Source organism: Dendropsophus ebraccatus, chromosome 11 (assembly GCF_027789765.1).
Source record: "Dendropsophus ebraccatus isolate aDenEbr1 chromosome 11, aDenEbr1.pat, whole genome shotgun sequence".
Lineage (NCBI taxonomy): Eukaryota > Metazoa > Chordata > Amphibia > Anura > Hylidae > Dendropsophus > Dendropsophus ebraccatus.
This window is the reverse complement of record NC_091464.1, coordinates 7949353-7963180: the sequence shown is the minus strand read 5'-3', so window position 1 is coordinate 7963180 and position 13828 is coordinate 7949353. Positions and strand designations below refer to the sequence as shown.

Sequence of the window (13828 nt, the reverse complement as noted above, 5' to 3'; positions counted from 1 at the left end):
GCTGCAATGAGAGAGCCACCACCCATGTACCCTAAAAAGTGGAATACCAAAGGGCCAATATCTAAGGGTTTGGAGGAACTGGTCTGGGGCGGGAGAATTCCTGTCACAGGCCAAAGATCTACGAGCCCAATTTAGAGGTAGACGATACCCAGACCCTGGGCTAAGGAAAGCCTTTAGGCAAGCCCTTGGGATAACCGTAGAGCAGCACACCAGAAAATCTGACAAGACTGATAGTTACTTATGATGAAAGATCTGAAGAGGTCATGGGGATCATTCATAAATATTGGAATATACTTAGAATGGACCCTGACCTGAGAGCAATAATTACAGAACATCTATCAGTCACCTATAGAAGGGTTAGATAAAGAGATAAACTAACATGGAGTCAGGTTCAGGACCCAGAACCAGCAGCCACATGGTTAGATAGAAAGCCTCTAGGTATGTACAGATGCGGAAAAGGATGGGTGGTTTGCCCATTTATAGATCAGATGAAGGAATTTAAAAGCCATTATACTGGTCAGACATATAACATCAGGGACTTCTACAATTGTGGAAGCACTGCTGTTGTATATATGTGTTACTGCACGTGTCCCCTTGATTATGAGAAAAAGGGTGGGTGATTACCTGGGGGATATAAGAAATAAGAGGTACACCACAATTGCTAGACACGTCTAGGAGAAACATGGGGGTGACCCTAGGACCCTAAAATTCTTGGTAATTGAACAAATTTGACGATCAGAAAGAGGGGGTAATCTGGACAAGTACATTCTGAGGAAAGAATGTAAATGGACATATAGGTTACAGTCAGTTATCACACAGGGGTTAAATGAAACCCTTTTGTTTAACAGTTTCATTGACTAAAGGAAAATATATGCCAGAATGATAATTGTATCTTGTTATTGCCCACACCAGCGGATTGTGTGTCAGCAGATTGGCTATTAATATTTTTGTTTATCTGCAAACATTTATGTAAGGACGGTTGAGGAACTCCCTATGGAAGTGGTTGGTGAGAGCATGAGCTGTACCTGCTTTGACTCTTATTGGCACATGCGTGAAAACCACTGAATCGGGTGTTATGTGCCTTGATGTTGGGAACACAGGGCACAGGATTTACGCATGCGTGATAAGTGGAGTAGGAGCGTACCATGTAGTAATCTGGGGGACTCGAAGTATAGACCCGCATGGCGAGCCACAAAGTGAGCTACACAGGCTGGATGTGTGAGCCTCAACGGCCAGAGGTGGTCTGTCATGTGATCGTGTCGCTCTGACCGAAAATACATCTAGGATGGGGCTGGTGTTCACATGTTAATGCATATACAGGACAGTAACTGTATGGAAACTTTTGAGGAAGTGATTACAGGTGACTATACATTGATTAAGTTAGTGATATAATTGGCTGGTGGAATGGGCAGTGGACCAATATAGGGGACTCTGAGAGGAAGTTTCTGGTCACATAACTATTCATTGTGGCAGGTGTCATGGCAGGTTGCATAATGTCTATGTGAAGACCTATGTATTTATAATGTATGGCCCACACAGAGATTTAGTTAGGTGCAGTGATTTTTTTTTTACACACTGGGTTAACTAGATACTGGCTTAATGCTGTTTCTACTTCACCCACAGCACCCACTCTGGGTTAACTGGACAGTGCCTTAACACTGGGTTAACCTCACCCACACACTGGATTAATTGGACACTGGGTTAACTTCACCCAAAGTACTCACTTACTGGGCAGTCTCCCTTCTCCCTGTTGTGTGAGGGCTGCAAGCTGACATGACAGAGAGACATGCACGTGATTGGATGGCTGCAAGGGTTTATCCCTTGCACCCGCCTAGTGACTGTACTGTTATGAAACATGTGCGACTGCCATGTTTAGTTAACTAGTTAATAAAGTGTGCTGAATTTGCTCCACAATACGAAATGAATTAACAGTTTGATTTGCTCATAGTCGTCTTACATATATCTTGAGATATGTGTGGGGCAGGGTAAAGTGCTGCCCGCCTTCACAACTCTTAGCACCTGGTTTGTTTTACTATATATTCTTTGACTGTTGGTAGATTGTATTTTATGTTATTCAAGTGTATTTTAGTACGATATGCACAGCATTAATCGTTATGCCAGTTAGAACTTTAAAGCACAACAGTACTTTGTTTATTTGCCAAATATTATGCTGGTTTTCAGTTGGGATCCAACAGCTATCTATTATTAGCAACAAAAAAAATGATGATAAAGTATATATGATACATATAAAGTTCGGGTTTGTGGTGAACAGAACTTTACAAACCGCAATAAAACAGCTAAATGTCTGCAGCTTTTTAGCTGTTTTAATGCAGTTTCTAAAGGCCGCTCTTCCTACTCAGTCTGTGACTGGCAGAGCAGGCCATCAGAAAAAAAGACGGAACCAGAGAGCCACCAAGAGAAACTTGGGGACCGCGGACAGGTGAGAATATGTTTATTTTATTTTTACCATGAGTGCCGCCATCTTGCTGAACCCCTCCGAACTTTGCAGAAAGTTTGGTTCGGTAACTAAATGAATTTTTTGCAATGTTCGAAGCGAATCTGGGTTCGGCTGGTTCAGTTTGCTCATCTCTAATCAACATAAAACAGAAATTATGACCCAAGGCTAATATATCAGATCATGTGTCATGTTTGTGCATGTTTAGACCTCAGCGCTGTCCTGCCTGTAAAGTATGGCAGATACTGAGCTTTTTTGTGGACTTTTTTGTGGACTTTTTTGTGCAAAAAGTTGAGAGTTATCTCTCGGGAGACATGATGGCTGTATTTACGGCTTAAGAAACTTTCTTCTGAAACCCAGATGTTGGTGTAGCGGTGATCCTCAGGACTAGGCCCTTAAGCTTTCCCCCACTACTCCAGTGTAGAATTGTTTGGACCTGTTTTTGAGTCTCTGGGGCTCATATTCTCTAGACCTGACCACAATAACTTGTGGAAACTTAGATGTTGACTTTCTGTCAAGGTAAAAGGTCATCTGAGGCCTACAGCACTGAGTTCTGTAAGTGGTGTGTGACTGCTGAATGGTGTGATCCAGCACTTAAGGCGCTGTTTAGACAGGGTCTATCTGATGTCATCAAAGATGCCTGGGTCAGTAACTCTATCCCAATATATTAGAGTGGGCCATGGCTCTTGCGGTGCACATCGACCACAGCCTCCAGATGAGGAGAAAGGAAAGGTTAGGATCTGACCATACACATGTGTCTTCTTCTTCCTTCTCTAAAGAGTCTGCCTCTCTCCTTTCTACCCCACAAGAGAAACTTATGCAACTTGGAGTCATGAGAACCGGACTAATGAAAGCTAAAACCAGGATCATTGCATGAAAATGGTTTATTCCTGTATTGTGGCAAATCTGGTCATTTTTTTCTGAATTGCCTCACTAGACCAAATTACCAGATGGAAAAACTGCAGATTGGTAATCGCAAGAAATACTCTAGCAACCAGGTACCTTCAGAGTCTCTCAATTTCAAGTCTGTCTCTGGACAGACCATGGTTCATTTCAGGGCAACTACAGACTTTGGTAATTTTACCTTTCTGTCAGGCTGTGGCCTAGACTTGGTGGAACTGTAGCATCTACGATGGGAGGGAAGATCTTCTTCAAAAAGACCCAGTTCCATTTGTAGGTTGGTTCTCACCACAGACCTGAGAAGAAACTTGAAGAAACCTTGAAGAAACTAGTAATCCTGGACCCTCATCTGACTAATTCATAGTTTGTGTCTCATGAGGGTCTGGAGGCCCCTCATGAAAGACGGGGGGGGGGGGGGGGGGGGGGGGGGGGGGGGGTACTGTAATGTCCATGCCTGTTCAGACCACAGTGCAGTTCTCTGCCTGTAAAGTAGTTCTGAGACTGCACTTTTGGCTATGATTCAGTGTTTGAATTTTGATTCCTTTTCACCAGTCTGAACTTTGTCTTATTCCAGCATTTGCTGTGTATTGGTTGACAGGCTCTACGTGTGTTGTGTATTTTTTCCATTTGCTCATGGCTGTTACGGGTAAAGGAGTAGTGTAGGTTCAGATGTGGCTGGGAAGGTGGGAGGAGTTGCAAGGTTGGGGGGTTTGCTCAGCAGGAGGGAGGGGGGAGTTCATAGCTATGCCCATCACCCTTAAGATGGCCAGGATCTCCCTTCCCTGCCAGTCTCTTGTAGCTTGAGCTGTAATTTTTTATTGTATTGGATAATTTGTTTGTCCATCATGTCTTGTTCTGTGTTTCACTTATCAAGTGTAGGGAATGACACCCGGTTGTCACTTGTGAACTAGTACTAAATCCAGGTACCAGGGACCCTTACATGATGACTCTGGAGATTATAACATATTGTTTGTTAAGTTCTTACATGATATTTGTCCAATCAGTTGTACGGTACTTTCACACTTTCTAAGAGTTAATTAGTCTCTGGTGGGTTTAAATTTGTTACAGTGTGGCTTATAAATACAGGCCGGAGTTATCATTCCTACATCCCTACCGCAGTGGTGCAGTATGATAAGTGAGGTATGTTCACTATACATCCATGGATCACATCCTCTGTAAATCTTATGTTTTCTTTCTTTAGTTTTCACATTATCTTAACACGATATCATTCCGCAAGTCTTTGCCCTTGTTGCTGCTGTTATTAGAGTCTGTCAGGATACTTGTTGCTTTGTATAGCCTCCTACATTTTATGCAGTTATTTCTGCTTTTCCAGGTTACAGACATAGAAGACTTCAGGTCACATGGATCCTTATCTTCTCCTAAAAGCAATTGGGTTTTTCCTACTTGTAATCATTGGGATTCCAGGAAATATGTTCATTATTATACAATTTGTCTTAGTCAAAATCATTGAAAAAAAGCTTCTTCCAACCAATATAATACTGACCATGTTGGCAACAGCCAATCTTCTGGTCATTTTTTCGAGAATCATCTTCCAGCTCCTGAACGCTATAGGTCTAGAGGATTTACTTGATGAGTCTGAATGTAAATTTATGATATTTACATACAGAGTGAGTAGAGCTATGTCCATTGGTATCACCAGTCTACTAAGTTGTCACCAGTGCATTCTCCTTGCCCCATCAACTAAAGTGTGGAGCTACCTGAAACAGAAGGTCTCACAAAATGCCATGACCATCATCATCATTCTCTGTGTTCTCCTTATTTCAATGTATTCTTACACTATTCTTATATCACATGCCAGGAAAAACACAACATCCTCCCCATACACTCTGCACTTGATATATTGTGATGCTGACTTTGTAACCTATACATCATACACTGTCAATGGAACTTTTTATTTGCTTCGGGATTTAATTTTGGTAACACTGATGATACTTTCGAGCATTTACATAGTATACACCTTGCTCCAACATGAGAGAAATGTAAGAGGAATCAGGAGTTCAGACAGAGGTCAGAAAAGTTCAGCTGAGTACAAAGCCTCCAGAGCGGTCATCTTATTAGTCGCCCTCTATGTGATACTATTTGGACTAGATAACTCAATGTGGGTTTATATGTTGACTTTGTCTTATGTAAACCCCAATATGAATGAAATCCGTGTATTCTTAACATCATCCTATGCGTCACTAAGCCCAATACTCATCATTATAACTAACCCTAAACTTAAAAACAAGCTTAAATATTCATATGCAAAGAAGACTTTGCCCAAAAATGCAACGAACAATGGACTTGTGTTCTCAATAAGTAAGTCTGATAACAAGGATACAATAAGATAACAAAAACTATTCATACTGTCATGCTGTCCATTGTGAAGTACTACAATCACAGTTTATGTATTCTTTTTTCCTTGAAAACAGAACATATATAAAGGTCTTCACAAGTAGGAAAACTGTAGTCATATATTGTCCTTTAACATGTACTATAGAAAATGTATACTGTGTAATGAAATGTATACCAGTGTATACAGCCCAAGTGTCTTATTGATGTTACTGTACAATGTATCTCATAATATATAATATGTTAACATATTGTCATATCTGTGTTTCAACTGTTTCATTTCTTGTGTTAGTTTTTGATACCAGTTTCTGGATGTCATCCTGCAGGAGGAAAAGGTACCTGGTGAAAAATGATGGTTTCAAATCAATTTGTAATTTACTTCTATAAACCCACCATGTAGTCAACACTATAGACAATAGTCAAGCCCTCGCGTAACAAAGCACAAAATAAAACAAAGAACAGTAATAACAAACATTAGACAGTTTAGATATTCACTGACAATAGATAAAAGTCTCCTATCCGTACACAGAAAACGTAGGTATGATCACTATCACCGTGTCAGGGGTAGCTTGGTGTTGCAAGAAAGAAATCGCAAGTCTACGGATCCATGTCGGTCCTGTTAACTTTTAAGCATAGTACGGACCCATGTCGGTCCTTTTAACCTTAAAGTGTCACTGTCGTAAAAAAATTGTTTGCAGAAATCAATAGTCCAGGCGATTTTAAGATACTTTGTAATTGGGTTTATTAGACAAATCTGCATGTGCAAAGCCTTTTCCCAGCCCCCCCCCCCCCCCCCCCCTCCTCTCTTTTCTGTCATCCACTCCTCAGAATCAGGAAATCTCGACAGTTTTTCCATCAGTCTGATCTGTCTGGTCTATGATGAGGAAAGGGGGAAGGAGCGAGATTAGCGGGCAGCTGAGAGACGAGAACAAAGGATTACACAGCGGGGGAGCTATTCAAAGCCCTAATTAGAGGTCAGAGAGGTCCTGTGGTCACTGTCAAAAGAGAGAGCCAGATGTGAATGTAAATTTACTCTTTGTTGTCCTGTTTTGCTGCTTTTACTTTCTCTCTCCATAGGAAAACCATGAAGACAGGGGGGAGAGCTTCAAACTGCTTTTTCATGATAAAAATTAATTTTTCGGCTAATAAACCCACTTACAAAGTTTCTTAAAATTGCCTGGACTATTGATTTCTGCAATAAAAATTTTAATGACAGTGACACTTTAACCCTTTAACCCCTTAAGGACCGGGCCTGAAATGGCCTTAAGGACCGGAGCAAATTTTATGAATATGACCTGTGTCATTTTATTCATTAATAACTTCGGGATGCTTTTACCTATCCGGCTGATTCTGAGATTGTTTTCTCGTGACATATTGTACTTTACATTTCTGGTAAATTGGAGTCGATACTTATAACGAATCTTTATGAAAAAACCCAAAATAGCGTGAAAAATTGAGAAAAAATGCATTTTTCCAACTTTAAAACTTTTCTGCTTATACAGAAAATGGTTATACCACATAAATTATATATTAAATAGCTTTAGCAACATGTCTATTTTATGGTGGCGGCATTTATTAACCCATAGCTGCACCAGGACGTTATTTAACGTCCTCGTGCCGCTATGGGAGTTCAGAGGGGGGTCGCGCGGCGACCACCCTCTGAACTGCCGCGATCCCGGGTGCCGCGTGTAGCCCGGGCTCGCGGCTATTAGCGGGCACGGTCCGATCGCCGTGCCCGCTAATTAAGTACTTAGAAGCAGCTGTCAAAGTTGACAGCTGCTTCTAAATACTTGCGGTTATACATCCCTGGTGGTCTAGTGGGGGGATCGCCCCCCTGCGGCGCGATTGCGGGGGGGCGATCCCTGCATCCATACCGGGCCGGGGTCTGCTCCGTAATGGCGCTGATCCCGGCTCGGCATTCTATTGCTTTTGGCTGCAGCAGCCAAAAGTAATAGAACACCGATCTCATGGATTCATGCAGTATAACTATACTGCATGGATCTCTATGAGAGATCAGAGTGCATATACTAGAAGCCCCCCAGGGGGAATAACCCTAACCCCAGGGGGAATTCTAGTATATGTCTAAAGTAAAAGAAAAAAGTATTTTTAATAACACAAAATCCCCTCCCCTAATAAAAGTCTGAATCACCCCCCTTTCCCCATTTTATAAATAAAAATAAATAAATTAATTAATAAACAAACATGTTTGCTATCGCCGCGTGCGTAATCGCCCGAACTATTAATTAATCACATTCCTGATCTCACACGGTAAACGGCGTCAGCGCAAAAAAATCCCAAAGTGCAAAATTGCGCATTTTTGGTCGCATCAAATCCAGAATAATTGTAATAAAAAGCGATCAAAAAGTCATATATGCGCAATCAAGGTACCGATAGAAAGATCACATCATGGCGCAAAAAATGACACCTCACACAGACCCATAGACCAAAGGATAAAAGCGCTATAAGCCCGGGAATGGAGCGATTTTAAGGAACGTATATTGGTTAACAACGGTTTGAATTTTATACAGGCCATCAGATACAATATAAGTTATACATGTTACATATCGTTTTAATCGTAACGACTTGAGGAACATGCATAACAAGTCAGTTTTACCCCAGGGCGAATGGCGTAAAAACACATTTCCCCCAAATAAAAGAAATGCGTTTTTTTTTTCAATTTCACCACACATATAATTTTTTTCTGGTTTCCCGGCACATTTTAGGCAAAAATTACATCTGCCTTAGCAAAGTACAATTAGTTGCGCAAAAAATAAGGGCTCATTTGGGTCTCTAGGTGGAAAAATGCAGGCGCTATGGCCTTATATACACGAGGAGGGAAAAACGAAAACGCAAAAATGAAAACTGGCTGTGTCCCCTAAGGGTTAAACTATCTTTAATTTTTTTAAACAATAGAAAGCGTAAAACATTAGCAGCAAATTTCCAAATTTTCAGTAAAATTTCAAAATCAGATATTTTTAGGGACCTGTTCAGGTTCCCATATGTATATTTCAGTCAGTATATTTCAGTCAGTATTGCAACCAAAACCAGGAGTGGATTAAAAACACAGAAAGGATCTGTTCACACAATGTTGAAATTAAGTGGATGGCCGCCATATAATGGCAAATATTTGCTGTTATTTTAGAACAATGGCTGTTATATTGAAATAATGGCCGTTATTTACTGTTATATGGCGGCCATCCACTCAATTTCAACATTGTGTGAACAGATCCTTTCTGTGTTTTTAATCCACTCCTGGTTTTGGTTGCAATACTGACTGAAATATACTGACTGAAATATACTTAGTGAGAGCGCAGCCTTTAAAGTGTATTTGAGGGGACTGTGTGTTAGAAAGCCCCACAAAGCACCACATTTCAGAAACTGCACCCCCCAAACTCTGCAAAAGCACACCCAGAAAGTTTTTTTAACCCTTTAGGGGAGTCACAGAAATAAAAGCTAAGTGTGTAAGAAATTTGAAAATTTTAATTTTCTGTGCAAAGATTTTTTTGAAATCCAATATTTTTCATAATTATGAACATATTACCAGAGAAATGCACCCTAATAATTATTGCCCTGTTTCTGCAGTTTATAGAAATACCCCATATGTGGCCCTACTACGCTATTTGACGCAACCACAAGCCTCAGATATAAGGGAGCGCCTAGTGCATTTCAACGCCTCCGTTATATTTGGTCATTTTTGACTGTACCACTTCAGGTTGGCAGAGGCTCTGGGGTGCCAAAACCTAAAAAACACCCCTAAAGGGACACCATTTAGAAAACTACACCCCTCAAGGAATGTAACAAGGGGTGCGGTGAGCATCTGGACCCCACAGGTGCTTTACAGATTTTCCGAACGTGAAAAAATGTGGCGTGAAAAAAGACAAAAGTATTTTTTACACTAAAACATAGTTACATAGTTAATACGGTTGAAAAAAGACACATGTCCATCAAGTTCAACCAAGGAGGGGATGGATACAGGGAAGGGGGAGAGATGATAGGTTCTATACATACAGGGAAGGGGGAGGGGCGATAGGTTCTATACATATGCATTTATATTATTTTGCTCTAAGAACTTGTCTAGGCTGGTTTTGAAGCCCTCTACTGTTTTTGCTGTGACCAGATCCTGTGGTAGACTGTTCCACAGATTCACAGTTCTCATGGTAAAGAAAGCTTGTCGCCTCCGGAGATTGAACCTTTTTTTCTCCAGGCGGAGGCAGTGCCCCCTTGTCTCTCCAGGCGGAGGCAGTGCCCTCTTGTCTCTCCAGGCGGAGGCAGTGCCCTCTTGTCCTTTGAGGGGGTTTTACCTGGAACATCTTTTCCCCATATCTCTTGTAGGGGCCATTTATATATTTAAATAAGTTAATCATATCTCCCCTTAAACGTCTCTTCTCCAGACTAAACAAATGTAATTCTTTTAATCTCTCCTCATAACTAAGATGCTCCATTCCCCTTATTAGTTTAGTTGCCCGTCTTTGTACCCTCTCCAGCTCTAGAACATCCTTTTTATGAATCGGGTTCCAAAACTGGACGGCATACTCCAGATGAGGCCGCACCAAAGCTTTATAAAGCGGTAATATTATATCCCTGTCCCGAGAGTCCATGCCTGTTTTAATGCATGACAATATCCTGCTGGCCTTAGAAGCAGCTGACTGACATTGTGTACTGTTCTGTAGTCTATTATCTACAAGTACACCCAGATCCTTCTCCATCAGTGACTCTCCCAGAATAACTCCCCCCAGGACATATGATGCATGTGGGTTATTAGTACCCAGGTGCATAACTTTACATTTATCCACATTGAACCTCATTTGCCAAGTGGACGCCCAAACACTCAGTGTGTCTAAGTCATCCTGTAACATCTGCACATCCTCCATAGACTGTACTGTACTACAAAGCTTGGTGTCATCTGCAAAGATAGAAACATTGCTGTTAATTCCATTCTCAATATCATTAATAAACAAGTTAAACAGAAGAGGGCCCAGTACTGACCCTTGGGGTACACCACTTATTACCGGGGACCATTCGGAGTAGGAATCATTGACCACCACTCTCTGGGTACGATTATTAAGCCAGTTTTCAATCCAGTTACACATTAAATTTTCCAAACCAATAGACTTTAACTTACCCATCAGACGTCCATGAGGAACTGTGTCAAACGCTTTTGCAAAATCCAGGTACACTATATCCACAGCCGCGCCGCCATCCAGGCTTCTACTTACCTCTTCATAGAAACATATTAGGTTGGTTTGACAGCTTCTGTCCTTAGTAAAACCATGCTGGTTATCACTTATAATACTATTAGCCACTACATATTCCTGGATGTAGTCCCTTATAAGCCCCTCAAATAGTTTCCCCACAATGGACGTTAAGCTTACGGGTCTATAGTTACCTGGGGAAGTTCGAGAGCCCTTTTTGAAGATCGGCACTACATTTGCCTTACGCCAGTCCCTCGGCACAATACCAGTAAGCAAAGAAAAACGTTGTTCTAGCCTTCAATTTTTCATTTTCACAAAGGGATAAAAGGAAAAAAAAGACACAAAATGTGTAGCGCAGTTTTTCCCGAGTATGGAAATACCCCACATGTGGACATAAAGTGCCAAGCGGGCGCAGGACGAGCCTCCAAAGGGAAAGAGCGCCAATTGGCTTTTGCAAGCTGGATTTCACTGGAATGGATTTCAAGGGCCACGTCGCATTTACAGACCCCTCGTGCTGCCAAAAAAGTGGAAACCCCCCACAAGTGACCCCATTCTGGAAACTACACACCTCAAGGAATCTAACAAGGGGGGCAGTGAGCATATAAACCCCACTGGTGACGGGCACAAATGTGGAACAATGTGACGTGAAAGTGAAAAATTTCATTTTTTCACTTTCACGGCACAAATGTGCCCGTCATCAAGGGGTCCATATCCTCACTGCACCCCTTGTTAGATTCCTTGAGGGGTTATTTTCCAGAATGGGGTCACTTGTGGGGGATTTCCACTGTCTTGGCAGCACAAGGGCTCTGTAAATGCGACATGGCGTTCATCATCCATTCTAGCCAAATCCAACCTCCAAAATCCAAATGGCGCTCCTTCCCTTTGGAGGCTTGCTCTGCGCCCACATGGCGCTATATGTCCACATGTGGGGTATTTACAGACTCGGGGGAAATTGCTCTACACATTTTGTGTTTTTTTTCTCTTTTAACCCCTTGTGAAAATGATAAATTCAAGGCTAAACCAACATTGTAGTGTAAAAAATGTAATATTTCATTTTTACGCCACATTGTTCCACATTTGTGCCCGTCACCAGTGGGGTCCATATGCTCACTACAACCCTTGTTACATTCCTTGAGGGGTGTAATTTCCATAATGGGGTCACTTGTGGGGGGTTTCAACTGTCTTGGCAACACAGGGGCCTTTTAAATGCAACATGGTCCCTCAAAATCCATTCCATCCAAATCCAGCCTCCAAAAACCAAATGGCGCTCTTTCCCTTTGGAGGCTTACCCTGCACCCGCATGGCGCTTTATGTCCACATGTGGGGTAGTTCCATACTCAGGGGAAATTTCTCTACACATTGTGTTTTTTTTACCCTTTAGCCCCTTGTGAAAATGAAAAAATTATGACAAGATCAATGATTTAGAATAAAAATTAAAAAAAAATTACACTAAATGTTTGTCTAGCCTTGATTTTTTTTCATTTCCACAAGGGGTTAAAAAAGAAAATAAACGCAAAACGTGTAGGGTAATTTCCCCTGAGTACAAAAATACCCCACATGTGGACATAATGTGCCATATGGGCACAGGGCAAGCCACCAAAGGGACAGAGCACCATTTAGAGTATGGAATGGAGGATGGAGGCCATGTCGCAATTGCAAAGCTCCTGTGCTGCCAGGACAGTAGAAACCCCCCACAAGTGACCACATTCTGGAAATTACACCCCATAAGGAATCTAACGAGGGGGGCAGTGAGCATATGGACCCCACTGGTGACGGGCAGATGTGTAGAACATGTGCCGTGAAAATAAAAAATATATTTTTTTTTCATTTTCACGTCCCAAATATGACCGTCCCCAGGGGCCATATCCCCGCTGCACCCCTTGTTAGATTCCATATGGGGTGTAGTTTCCAGAATGGGGTCACTTGTGGGGGGTTTCTACTGCCCTGGCAGCACAGAGGCTTTGTAATTGCATCATGGCATCCTCTAATGGGAATGGCGGCCATACCTATTTAGCTGGGGAAAAGGGACAATTTTAATTTATTTGGGGGTATTAGGCCAATTATTAGTTTATAAGGTTGAAAATGACAGGTGTCCATCAAATTCAACCTGTGTTGGTCCAGAGGAAGGCAAAAAAAAACCCTCGTGAGGCAGACGACAGTAGCCTCATAACTGGGAAAAAATTCCTTCCCAACTCCATAATGGCGATCAGAATAATCCCTGGATCAACGTGACCCCTGAAATAGGAATAAGGGACAGAATTTAGATAATGTAGAACCCCAGTGACGTGTGGTGCGCCTTGGAGCGATCCAGTATGCAGAGGCCGGGGGATCAGGACAGGTGTCACACAGGAAAATGGTGTCCTTTCTGATCCCCCTGTTACGCCACACTCTGCACTTCTTCTGGGGTCTCCTGTTTTCCAGTGTGGGGGACGTCACCTGGAAAATGTTGTCCTGGTGCGATACGGGGTCCTTCATATCCAGAAGCGCTGGGTCCACTCCATGGCTGCTAAATATTAGGGCTTTATTACTACTTCTGATATTTTCGGATCGTGCCGCAAGCTACAGTAGCTTTGGCAGCGAGGGACCGGAAGAGGGGGTGCTGGTATAAAAGTTATCCCCGTACAGGTGGTGACCTTTATCCAGCAGTGGGAAGATCAGTTCCCGGACGATCTTCCCACTATCTCGGAGGATGGGGGGGCATCTGGGGGCTGGATTTGGGTGTCCCTTCCTTCATACACTCTAAGGGTATGTGCACACTGCGAAATGGCGAAGGATAACCCTTTGTGCATTCCGCAGCTCGCACCCACCGGCGGACTGATGCGGGCGCGCGTCTCCGTCCGTGTCATAGACTCCATTCTATGCACAGGCGGATTCTGCTCTCTGTCCAACGTATTCATTCTTTGGATGGACGATGGAATCCACCCATGCA

The 13828-nt window shown here is 42.4% G+C and overlaps 1 protein-coding gene across 1 annotated transcript; it reads left to right on the top strand.

Annotated features, from left to right (window-relative positions):
• The first annotated feature begins 4716 nt into the window (after positions 1 to 4716).
• LOC138767363 (olfactory receptor class A-like protein 1) lies at positions 4717 to 5706 on the top strand. Its single transcript, XM_069944859.1, has one exon. The coding sequence runs from the start codon at positions 4717 to 4719 to the stop codon at positions 5704 to 5706; it is 990 nt and encodes a 329-aa protein (XP_069800960.1).
• The last annotated feature ends 8122 nt before the right edge of the window (positions 5707 to 13828 follow it).

Excerpts from the sequence above, each read along its gene's own strand:
- LOC138767363 (XM_069944859.1), top strand. The coding sequence starts at position 4,717 with ATGGATCCTTATCTTCTCCTAAAAGCAATTGGGTTTTTCCTACTTGTA.